The following is a 12601-nucleotide window of genomic DNA, read 5'->3' on the forward strand; positions in this document are numbered from 1 at the left end:
ACTCAAGCACGTTTCTCAAGGGATGTTTTAGGATCGAATATTTATAGAAGAGCCTGTTTTCCTGGAGAAGAAACTAGAAGTCTCCTGATTTTTCCAGAACAAGAGTAAAAATAAATACATTCAGGTATAGCTTCCTAAAATAGATCTCTCCTTTTTCTTGCGTATGCCTAGCCATGCCTAATTCATATTTCATATGTCTAGCTGCCCAATTCAGATGAAGCCAAGATACTTAGCATATTTTTACTCACAAAGATTCACTTTCTAGCCTATGTGATGCCTACAGGGATAATGTATTGAGTGTAATCAAGATTTAATCAAACATAGTTTTGGCATTCTGTTTCTCTATCAAGAAGAGAACAGAAGGAGAGCTTTGTCAAAAGATTTGGTACGATTGTACAAATCCAGAATAGAAATATTTTCTACCAAGCTTGAATGCCATAACACTGTACCCAGTCTTTCACCCTTTGCATTTTAGAACTCTGCCTGAGGAAATCGTCCATAGGTAGCGTTTCTAGTAGTGGCCAACAGGCTGTTGACAAGATAGAGCATCCACCTGCATGTTTGCAGTTTCGATGTTCAAATAACTCCTCATAGGGCTAGACAAGATTAATTTTGCATGAGAGGAGGTCAAATTTCACGTGCCTCAGACACAGCTTGCCTGCTATTCTCCAGAACTTTTTCAGGCTCTTCTGGCACAAGGTGAGCCCTGGCACTAGGATATTCGCTTGTTTAAATATTTATGGGGACGTGATGGGGAGTGATGAGAACAGACCAGTGATCACTTAGCTACTTCAAGCAACTACAGGATTGAAAGTCATAACCATGATGTGCACCTGAAAAGAGTAATGAACTACCTTCTTATGAAGAATAAGGGGAAACCTGCTTAGTTCCCACTAGAATGGCACTTTCTTGCCTCATGAACAGCTAGAAGGGGAAAGCATCCTATTTAGACGTGAAGGACATGAGAAAGCCCCTCTGTGGATAAAATTCCTAGTCTTATCCATCTCTGACACTTTTTAAATGTACCATGCCCTAAAAGCCAAGATGTGCTGTATAGAAAGGAACAACTCCTGCACCCTGCAAGTATCACAAAAGAGCTTTTACTCTTGCTACACTTTTGTCTATTGGAAAGGGTAATGTTGGTTTCTGCATTTGCACAATGAAAAGTGGCTGTTTTGACATTTTCTCTGATATACAACACCTCTGCAAAACTGGTACTAATAGACAAATGTGTCACAATTGTTAGCACCTCCAACAAAATGGAGATTCAAACAAATTCCTTTTTGAGTCAAAATATGACACATTCTTCAGGATTTTGTTGCAGAACACTTAGTTGTCTTTTAGGTGATGTTGGCAACAGGGCACATTTTCCGGAATCCCAGGGTGTGGGGATGTCTTAATACTGACACAGGTGGGCAGCCCACAAGGCAATCCGGCCACTGTCAGAAGCTGGCAATAGGCTCAGGATGGGTTGCCATTTTGAAAGCATGGTGATGAGAGGTCTTAACTTAAATGGGAAGAAAGGAGAAAGAAAGGAAGGTGATAAGGACTGTGCTAGCTGCTGCAAGTTTACTCTGAATGCTAGTCAACTTGCTACTGTGTTCTGGATTAATGTGGTAGAAAATTTGAGCATGCAAGTGAAGTTGTATAAAGACACCACATATTGAGATACGGATTTGTTAGATTTTCCAGTTTGTTGTAAGCATAAGCAATTGTGAGGCATTTCTGTGTCAGAATCAGTCCAATAAGGGCATGTTAGATCAGTGAAAATCTCAAAATGCTGTTTTCAGCAACACAAAGAGCTACTCAAAACAGAGCTGAACAACACAAAAAAAGGTCTGGACAAAGGGTAGAAGCTCTTCGGTGTTATTGATGAGGAGCGAACAATGCTAACACCAAGAGCTCAGAGACAGAGCAAGGCATGAAAATAACACTTGGCATTTGCCTAACATAATATTATTCAGTTCTGGGAATAAGAATAAACATGAAGTGTGTATCGCTTCACATGGTAACAATGGCTTACGTATCAAAGGAAATTATAAAATTGCTGAATGGACTACTTGATGATGCTTCTGGCAATCTGAACTTGTCAATGAGAGAAGACTGGCTGGCAAAAAGAATGGAGCAGGCTGATCCATATCAATCCTGTGAGTCACTGTGACTGTGTGCAAATGCACCTGTTTATTAGCATTTAATACCAAAAATCCTCCTGCATCCCTCCAGCTATGGCTGAACTCAGTAGAATGACTAGATTTTGTCCACTGCCATCTCTAAGTGCCATCTCGTAGCTTTGACGTTAAGACTTTGATGCCTCTGTTGTGATCCCACCTGGCCATCACCTTGCACATCATTGTTTCTGCCTTGAGCGGGGCCTCTCAGACAGCAATCAAATCTAAGACCTCTGCGTGGGACCAGATAAAAATATGGCAAGTAGGAAGAAAGCAGGGATAGAACAAAGATAGTTTTGCTAAGTGAACAGGTTGCAATGCATGTGGTGGCCTTGAAACAGAGGTAACATCCAGGTGCCACTTATGGAGAACACAAAGAGGTTTTAGTGCAGAACGGCGTGGGAAGGCAGGCGGAGACCTGCCAAAAAGTCTGGAGCACAGCTGCAACCGCAGGATTACTGTGATGATGAAGCTTACCTAGAGGTGATGTTGCTGATGTTCCTAATGGACTAAAACCAGCACAGCAGTCCACTAGAGACTTTGCTGTAAGGAACTGAGGTGTATGAACACAGCTCTCAAAGGATGCTGTAAATCCTGGTTTACGGTGGTGTGTAGACAAGCTCAGGGTGATACTTTTTTTCTTATTTGATGCCATACTCCCCAGATGATCGTGTTTAAAACAGTTGAACTATTCAGGCACCATGATACCAATCAATGAATGTAAGAACAGAAAACTTTGGTCTGTAGGAGCCACATATACCACATGTGGGTATATGTGCATCAAATTTCCTGGCAACAATCTATTAGACAATGCACAGAACTGAGGAGACCTTAATTACATCGTTATTAAGTGTTGACTGACCTCTGAAACAGACTGAAACAATCATATTCTTGTCACCGATTTGTGTATGTGATTTAGTCACGTCCACATTGTCCAACATAAGGATGAGTTTTACCTGATTTTATGCACAACGGTGGCAAACATAAATTTTGCATGCAATAAAAATATTTTGGGACAGTGCCCACTGAGGTATTGATTTTAGTGGAGGTGTCCCTAGGATGAGGGGATACCTGGGCAGAGGCTACAAGGGCAATGCAGCAGTCAAAACACATAAATTTGAGTGTGGAGATTTAAAAGTTGTCCTTATGGTAGTACTGACATGCCAAACTATGGATAATGTTTTCCTCCACAAACAATAGTTCAGCTGAAAGAAAAAAAAAAAGTAAGACCAGGCTATCACACTTCAGTATTGAAAGAATTGCCTCGATATTACTCACTGTTGCCTGGAGAGCAAGAGGCATAATGCATCTGACCTGCATGAATGTTGAAAGATAAAATAAAAATTACTGATGGAAGATTTTGCAGAATGCAATTTAAGATGCTGACTGCAGCTCATCTACGAGGTAGATGAGGTAGATAAAGTATAGATGTAAATTGTTTTCTTAAGACCCACCATACACTTAGGGACTGACTTTACTTGGCACAACACAGTGCACAACAAAGAACAAAACAGAAGAGAGCCAAAAAGGTTGGATGTGGTGCTTAGGGACATGATTTAGTGGGTAATATTGGTGGTAGGAGGATGGTTGGACCAGATGATCTTGGAGGGCTTTTCCAACCTTAATGATTCTATGACTATTGTCGTATAGCTTATTTTACAACTTTATCAGCATTACACATACCTAGCACTGTACTGCATACCTGTAGTCTGCTGTGAGGCCTATAGCTTGTTAAATCCTGAAGATCTGGAGGTACAATGCTATCTTTGTAACAGAAACACTAATTTGTATGTGAGATTTAACATAAGACAGTCTGAAGGCGGCAATTTTTAATGGTTCATGTAGGTTTAAGAGCTAGGTCTTTAAGGCAAATGAACACTTTTCATCTCCTCGAGGCATACAAATGAGGGCACCATCAATGTAAACTTTCACTGCTGTACAATCGAACATTTACAGATAATTGTACCAGATTTTGAAGGCTGCTGAGGAGTTTGTATAAACAGCATGTTTAAAGGGACTATGTGTAAATAAAAATGTGAATTTACATAGCTACCATCTTGAAAAGTTTCTGAAAAGGACTCTTCTAAATGAAAGCGTATGGGATAAGAGGCAATCCCAAGTCCACTCGCAGGAAAGTTTGGGATAGACTCTTGAACGCCCCAGTGAACACCCACAGAAAACAGCTGTGCAGCAACATTTAGGAAGGGGACAGCACTAAATGATAGAGGGCCTGCTGTATAACCAGCTGGACGTGGCCAGGGCCTTTCCTGCGTGCCTTTTACCCCGAGCAATGCTACAGCCGGCCGGGCAGGGCCCCTGCCGCCACAGCCCTGCTCAGGCTGGGCGAGCAGCGAGCCCCCAGCCCCTGTAGGAGCAGGCAGCCGCGCTGCCCCATTTTCCTTCTCATTTATGGAGGCGGTATAGGTTCTGCCGTTCGTTAAACAACGAAGTTAAGAGGAGAAAGTTCAGATTTTGGCTGGCCCGGACGGTGCTGGCTCCCAACCAGAGGACAGGGAGGTGGCAGACGAAAACCACCGCCGGGCGCAGGACGCGCTGGGGCGGCAAGCCCCGGGCAGGCAGCTCAGGGACGTGCCCTCCCTCTGGCAAACAAAACCACCGCGCCACCGCCGCCACAGCGCCAGCCTTCACCCCCCGGCTCTCGCTGCCCGCCCCTGCGGCCGAGGAGCCGCCCCGGCTCCGCCCCGCGGCCGCCGCCTTGAAGGGGCCGGGGGCAGGCGGCGGCGGGCGGCTCGCTGTGTGCCGGGGCCGCCTCCCCCGGCTCGGGGCCCGGGCAGCCGCGGCCATGTCGCTGCCGCCGCTCGCCCTGCTCCTGCTGGGGGCCGGCGGGCTGCGGGCGGCCGAGCCGGGCGGCGGCGGTGGCGGCAGCAGCGGCAGCAGCAGCAGCAGCAGCGGCGGTAGCAGCAGCGCCATGGAGGAGCTCGCCACCGAGCAGGAGGCGGAGGAGAGCCACCGGCAGGACAGCGTGAGCCTGCTCACCTTCATCCTGCTCCTCACCCTCACCATCCTCACCATCTGGCTCTTCAAGCACCGCCGCGTCCGCTTCCTCCACGAGACCGGCCTGGCCATGATCTACGGTGAGCCGGGGGTGGGCTGCATGCTGCACGCGCTGCCCGTCCTCCCCGCGCGGGCATGCGACCTGTCATCGCCCCCTGGCACCGGCCTGCCGCTGCCGGGAGGCCCGCAAAGCTCCCTCCCATAGAGCCCTGCTTGTAGGGAGCCGGCTCGCCGGGGGATATTTTTAAGCGGAGTGCTGGGCCGTGCGGGTCATCGCCGCGGTTGTTTGGCAAAGCGCGAGCCAAGCGTCCTCGCCGCGCTGTGTAAAACGGGCTGCGGTGCAACTTTGGCGCTCCCGGTTTTGCTAGCTGGCTGCCAGCACAATGCTCTTCTGTCGCGGGCAGCTGGAGCTTACTGGTTACCAACTCATTGCAGCGAAACCAGGTAGCCTGGAAAGCTCCCACAGCTCGTCTTAAACCCCCTCGGCTCAATGAGCACTGCACTGGGGTGCCTTTGTCCGCACCAGCCCCAGTGAGCGCCAGGAAAGTGAAAATAAGTACCTGCACAGAGCATGTGTTTTCACCCGCTTTCTGTGGGGCTGATGATTCAGATAAGCCGGGCTCTGTGCTGTTTCCATTAATGACTGGTGCAGAGAGCCGCGGGTGAGTCCGTGCTGGGGTGTAGCGCTCTGCTGTGAACTTATGCAATTGGGTTTCGTGCGCGGTTTGCTACAGGGAACATAACAGTCCCGAGGAGAAGCAGTCATCCATTTAGAAACTGATTTGTCCGCCTGTGGTTGGTTCCTGCCGTAGTGCCGGGGGCCCTTCTTCTCGTTCGTTAGTTAACGTTCCCGCTGAACAGTGCGAAACACCTGCCTGATATTGGTTGGGATACCACGGATGAGAAATTCAGCACGCCGGGGGGCGAGCAGGGAATGGTTTCCTCCCCGATGAGTACTACTGCTCTCAAGATGTACGTGATTGCTTGCAAAGCAGTGGAATTTTCCTCTGCTGAAGCATCTCTTAAACCACCCCAATTTGCTCTTAGTCACTGATATCTTTGCTGCATTGCTGTGTATTTCACATACGCTTGTTGCTGAAAACTGACAAATTAAAGATTGGGCATATAAGTAAATTATGCACAAGTATAATAATCCTTAACACTTGTATAGTGCCTGGGAGGTGGTAGATTAACTGTACGAATGCTGATTGGAAGTGACAGAGTAAGGTTGTATTGAGGACGTTATTTAAATATCACCTTAGTGTTGTCACCTTCAGAAACTGTTTTAAGACCATTACAGTGATCCGGATGTTTGACTGTATGGTAGAAATTCTGCATACATGGGTGTGCTAATGTATGCAATACAAATAATAGGGCATCAAGGGCGTTTGCATTTTGATGAGCTGTGATGGCAACAAGAAATTGTTCACCCACAGAACTTCTGCCTCTCATTAAACTCAAATTAGTTTACAATAGCTTCCAGTTGCTGATCCATGAAATGGGTGCTAGATTCCTAATTTGATGTACAAATGCTGAAATTATGTGTTAGGAAAGGTACTATGTTATGGCCCTTTCTGTACCATAGGCAACGCTGCCAAAATTGGCTTGAAGTGCTGCATGTTCTTGGCACTTCCTCATTTAAATCTTTTGTTTTCCAAGATGGTGAATATCTTTGGGAAACATCCCAGTGAACCCCTCTGGTATCCCAAAACACACACTTTCCTATCTCCCAAGCAAAATGACTCTTGCCATGTCACGGCAAATGTCTGAGGAAGCATATTCAGCAAGTGCAGTTCTGTTTTATGCTGTTAGCCTTCGATGCCTGTGCAGCTCTGCTGAGGCCTGGCTTCATTTAAACATTTTGTAGACTTCCTTTAGAGCAAAGAAAAAAAAAACGTAGTAACTGTCATAGTAACTGTCTGCTGCACTTCTGATAACCAAGCTTTATTCTTCAAATGGGAGTTTTTCCCTCTTCTTTCTTTTGATATTTAACGGACAGTGGTTAAGCTGAGAAACATTTATGCTTTGCTGATAACTTGGGATCTGAGAAATGCACACATCTCAAACTGTATGTATGTTTAAAACACATTTGATGTTTGACTTACACACAAAATTGTGTGGCAGTATTTCAACCAAAGAGTTTGTAGTCCTAAAACCAGAAGCATCTGGCATGAAACAGTTCTGATTATGATAACAGGTGTCTAGGTGCTCTCAAAGATGTATTGATGTAGGTAACTTTAACAGCGTCTTAAGCTCAAGTCAACAGCTCCTGTACTATTTGCATTCCATTTCTTTAACAGTGGCTTTTAGTGGTGAGTAAATGGCTTTCATGTACAGGAGAAAAGTAGGCTGGCAGTTAAATGCCGATTACTTTTTATCGTGGAGACAATGACCTAGAAAAACTGGTCTTGTTGCACCTAAAAGCCCTCTGAAATGGTTGGTTTCAGTGATTGAATCTTGGGGTGATTGCAGTAGATGAAAACCTGGCAGCATGATGTGTCTGAGCTAGTTAGAACTGGAGGTCCTGATGGTTGCTTGCTTTTTTCTTTCTTTAGGAAGAGGGGATGGAACTTTTCTTATTTCTGGTCTAGCCGCACAGTAGCATGCCATCCGACCTCTTTCCTCGAGCACAGCAGGAATCAGGTGGCATGACAGTGGCCTGAGATGGTGGGCGGTGAGAGAAGCAGCTGCCTGCAGCCAGACCTTTAACCAGCATTTCTCACTCATCTTTTCTCAGAACCCAGCTACAAGCACATCCTGTTCTACTTTCGTGATGTTTTGGCTGCTGATCTGATCGCATTTCTTATACAGAAAGTATGCACTTTATCCAGCTAAAAGGACCTGTGGCCCAAATACTGCTGGTGCTGCTAAAGCCCAGAAGAAATGCAAACTTTAAGTAGCACCTTTTCCTGTTGAGTAGGAGGCATCTGTCGTGCTGGTCAGTTTCAGTGTGGTAGCCTAACAATTACCCAGTCCTCAGCAGAACAAAGGCTCCTGCCCTGTCCAGATTTGCAGGGCATTATGTAAGTTCACCATGTGAGCTGCATTGGTTCAGAAGTCATTGCGATCATAACGGGGTCTTGCCGTGTTTCTTATTTCCTGTGCTGTCACCATCTTTTCAGAGACGGTTGCTGCTTTCCTGTCTCTTATTCTGATGTGCTAAATGTCCTCCTCTGGAAGTGTCTGTTAAGATGTAAAATAACCTAAAGTTTACACAAATGCTTAATGACTTACCGTGCTGCTTTCTTGTGTGGTGTACAGCTTAAAGTCTTAGAAATTAGATCAAGAAATATGAAAGTCACAGAGCTCAGGTGCACGTGCTAGCTCTGACAGCTGTGTACGTGAAAGGGCAAGGGATCTTTTTCAGATGTCTTAAAATACTTTGCACCTAGAACTGCAGGTTCAGGTGCAGTGCTGACTTTGGTTCTGCACCACGGCACTGCGCAGCGATTATGCCCAGGTTGTTCCAGAAAAGGCACTTGGCTTGCGAATGCAATTGAAGCCTGGTCTTCAAACTTTAACAGGGAGTGCTGCTCTTCTGCAGCTGCTCCACCAATAGTATTACTAGTGCGAGTCATTATGGAGCAATTAGAGGGAGGAGGAGGGGGTGGAAAAAAAAGGCAGATAGAGAGCAATGAAGGAAATGAGGCGCGTGCCAACTTGTGGTGGTGGCCGTGACGCTCACGTTGTGCCTCTTGAGTCCTGAGGGCACAGTGCCCGGAGCTGTGACCTTCCTGAAGGGGCTTGGTGGTGTGGGGCTGCCCTGTGGGGCAGCAGCCTTGGCTCCTCCTGGGAGCCCTCCTGGGCATTAGGGAGATGCAGGATGCCAGAGGAGAGCTCAGGGAAGAGCCTGCTGACAGGAGGTGGCTCCTTTGCTTTCTGCTCCTGAACGCACGTGTCCTGGTGCGTGGACGTGTCCCAGCAGATGCAGCACTATCGCTGCCATCAGGGGACTTGCCTGTCCCCTTCCTGGAGTGGCAACTGGGGCAGCTGGCCACCTGCACAGCAGCACAGGTCCCAGATGTCGCCGGGGCCCCCCTGACTGCAGAGCGGGTCCGGAGCCACCTGTGGGCCGCACCTCGTGGTGCTGCAGGCTGGCTGCCTGCCCTGGTTTTCACCGCTGCTGCTTTCGTTGTGTGCCGCTCTCCGTTATCAGCCATGTTACTCCCAAAGGTCGCACGCTGCCCGAACAATTCCATCGAAGTCTGGCCTCGTGTGACGTAGGGAGCAAGCCTAGGTAGCGAGATCATTTGTTAGACGCTTTTATTCAAAGCTGCACTCCCTGCAGGTGAAAATGAAAGCCAAACTGGACTCGAGTACTACGAAAAACAATATATGAAGAGTCACGGGAAACTTCTGTTACTCTTTGTAAATCAGAAATGAGAGGCGAGGTAAATGTTCAGGATAAAAAATACCACATTTGTTCTGAAATACTCAGTTTTAGACTAGGTTATTGTATCTGGAGAGTAAATACAGAAAGTCTGTCCTTGTCTCATCTCGCTGCAGTGTTATCTGTTACAATTTTAGGCTGGAGACATGCAAGAGAGGACCTAATGCATCTCCATGGCCGTCAAAATAATGGCAGTGTTGATGTTTAATAAACCACTTTTATGTGAGCATTTTAGTATTAGATTTAGGAGCATAACTCCAAGCACTCAATTTCAAGAGCATTATCCTTTCTTTGGCAGCCTGCATGTTCTTTTTAAATCACTGAGTTGCAAACTTTCAAAATGAGTCTTGCTCCATCCTTTGGGTGCTCTGGACACTTCAATTGTACTGCAAGTCTTGTTTCTAAGCTTACTTTGTGGGCTCGGACTACATAGTTTTAAAAATCTTTAACTTGTGAGAGATTTCAGAAGTGCTGTATCTTTGCCATTAACCTACCTCTATTTCAACTCTGCTTTTCAGGTGGGATAACTGGGTGGCCTAAATATTTCTGAAGTGTCCCTGGGATACAGTTCAGTTGTAGTCCTCAGGACAGTGGGTTTTGGGGGTTTTGTTTTCTTAAGTGTTTTCAATAGCAATTAATATAAATTAGTTTGTTTTTGTTAATGTTAGCTTCTCGATGTTCTGTCAAATCGGTGTCAAAATACCATTCTGAGCGCTGGTATGAGAGGAGAGGAGAGAAATGACAACCCCAGATTTATGAGGAGAGAAATGACAACCCCGGATTTCCTGTTTGAGCAGCCCTTTGGTAATGTAACTGGCTTTTAAAGCTAGTGCTGCTCTACAACATCAAACTGTAGTTGTAGGAGGGAAAGTGTCCCTTTGCATATACTTTAAGTCTCATCTGAATTAGAAAGTTGCTGTAAACAAGTGCTAGTAATGCTGCAGAGCTCACACACATGCTTGTCTTGTGCTCGTGTGTGTCTGTACAGTGAATGGTCTTTTTGGTAAGAGTGTGCTGAACTGAGAGCAGGTAACACTATGTCTAGCACACAGCTTTGTTATTAGACAGTGATATTTTCTACAGCATGTTACAGGTTACCTAGCCTGAGATTTTCAGTAATCCATTTCAGAAGATTTTTTGTAACCGTTTCCAATTTCTTTGCCACCTTGCAATAGAAATGACTCTCAACAAGTCTTCCAAGGAATCTCCCTAAAACAACACAAGGGCTGAGTTCCCATGTAGAATCAAAGCGCCTGCAGCTATTCCAGTAGCCTCAGCCCTTATTGCAGATAAGACTGAAAAGGGGGTGATGAGGGAGTGTATAAAAGCTGTCAAATCCTACAGGAATACCCCAGAATGCTTCTTGGGTGCTGATGGTATCCACCTCAGTGCTGCTCTGCTTAGGAGTTGGACTCCGTGTTTTTGGGAGAAGGTGGATGGGACAGAACAGGTCTGCATTTTCAGCTGTCTCCTTTCCCTTTGTTAAGTTGGGTGTTTGCTTTATGGATAATAGAAAGATAATAGGAAGTGTTTCCTAGGCCATGCTATCAAAAATCTGTGTAGCAACCATCACAATCTGGTTTCTGGATTTTGCAATACAATATTAGCTTATAACTTATTCAAAATAGAATGAACAATTCTGACATTGTTTTTCCTGATTTTTATTTATTTTTTTAATATTGTGCTGGATTAAAGTCATTTTGTTGTGGTCTCTATTGCAGTGTCTTTTACATTTCTTTCTCACCTGTAGTGCTAAAGAAAAACCAGAGCATCATAACACTGAAGTCACTGTCATGCAAAGCAATTAGGTGCGCAGCAGGGTGCTTTCAGAAGTGCTTCAGGTTCATTTGTACAGCCAGTCCTGGGCAGCATTTGAGTACTGGAGTGCGACCTACAAAACTCCTTCCTAAGTGACTGTGTGTTGGGCGCACTGACAGAGGTGGGAACTAAAGGCTTCTGCTGCGTGTGTTCCTGGCTCCTGCTGTTGGCAGAGCTGGTGCAAGTGGAAACAAGCTGACACCTCGCCTCTGACTTGATAGGGCCTGAGCTCTCACTTCTCAGGGGGGCCTGGCCTTGCTTCCAAGCTGTGATGGATTCCTGCAGTGTACAGAGATGGCTCAGGGAGCAGCAATGGGAAGGCTCGAGTCCCTCTGACAGAAGTGTCTTCATTCAGCTAGCTATGTTCCTGATTGTGTCACCACAAACCTCGCATTGCGGGTGCATAGTAAGACTTTTGCCCCCTTCCTTCCTACTCGAATTTGGCTTTCCCTTCCAAACCTATTCTGTGGAGCAGCTCAAGACAACACCTTAGAGTGTGTGTGAAGCCTTTCCCTCCCTTCTGATAAGGAGATATTTCCACCCCAACCCTACTATCTGGGCAACTAAGCATCTTTCTTATTTAGATAGAGGTGGTAGTATCCATCGCCTGCAAGAGGTGATTTAGGAACCAGAAATCTGAAGCAGGAACTGCAAGTCAGCTGTCCAAAATAATAACGCAAATAAGTAAGACTCAGAGCTATGGTCTACAATAGGACACTTCCTGCAGGTGTTGCAGTTCCTATCTAGCCCTTTAAAGCTTGCTGCATGCCGTGGATGTGCTTTCCTTGCTGACTGCTGCGAGTCCTGCACTGAACTGCTGAACCTGCAGTTCCTGCGTGTTGAGGAGACAGCCTCAGTATCTCACTCAGGGCTGTTACTTTCACTCTGACAGCCAGAAACAGCAGCTTGCAGATTTAAAAAAAAAAAAAAAAGTGTTTTAGAGTGTTCTTATTTGTGATTTAAGATTAATACTTCATCCCCATTTAAGACAATGTAGCCTTTCTCCCCCTGCTTTAGACTAAGTGGTATCTATATTGAAATGAATGTGATACAAGCAATTATTTTTTAGAAGGGTATTTATCTTGAACACTTGTGCTGTAAAAATACACAGTTGTTCTCAGCAGATCAGATCTCTTCTGTGTCTACCCGAAGATGGGTAATTTAGCTCAAAAGTACTGCTTTTTTTCCCCTATTAAAAAGCACTTCAGCC

General features: G+C 45.8%; 1 protein-coding gene across 1 annotated transcript in view; it reads left to right on the forward strand.

Annotated features, from left to right (window-relative positions):
• Positions 1-4935: 4935 nt before the first annotated feature.
• The window catches only part of SLC9A7 (solute carrier family 9 member A7), a 66874-nt gene continuing 59208 nt past the window's right edge, over positions 4936-12601 (forward strand). The window contains 1 exon segment of the mRNA XM_035558169.2: positions 4936-5263. Within this exon segment, the coding sequence (XP_035414062.1) occupies positions 4972-5263 (292 nt within the window). The 5' untranslated portion in view covers positions 4936-4971.

The sequence above is a fragment of the Cygnus atratus genome, chromosome 1 (genome assembly GCF_013377495.2).
Source record: "Cygnus atratus isolate AKBS03 ecotype Queensland, Australia chromosome 1, CAtr_DNAZoo_HiC_assembly, whole genome shotgun sequence".
Taxonomy (NCBI): domain Eukaryota; kingdom Metazoa; phylum Chordata; class Aves; order Anseriformes; family Anatidae; genus Cygnus; species Cygnus atratus.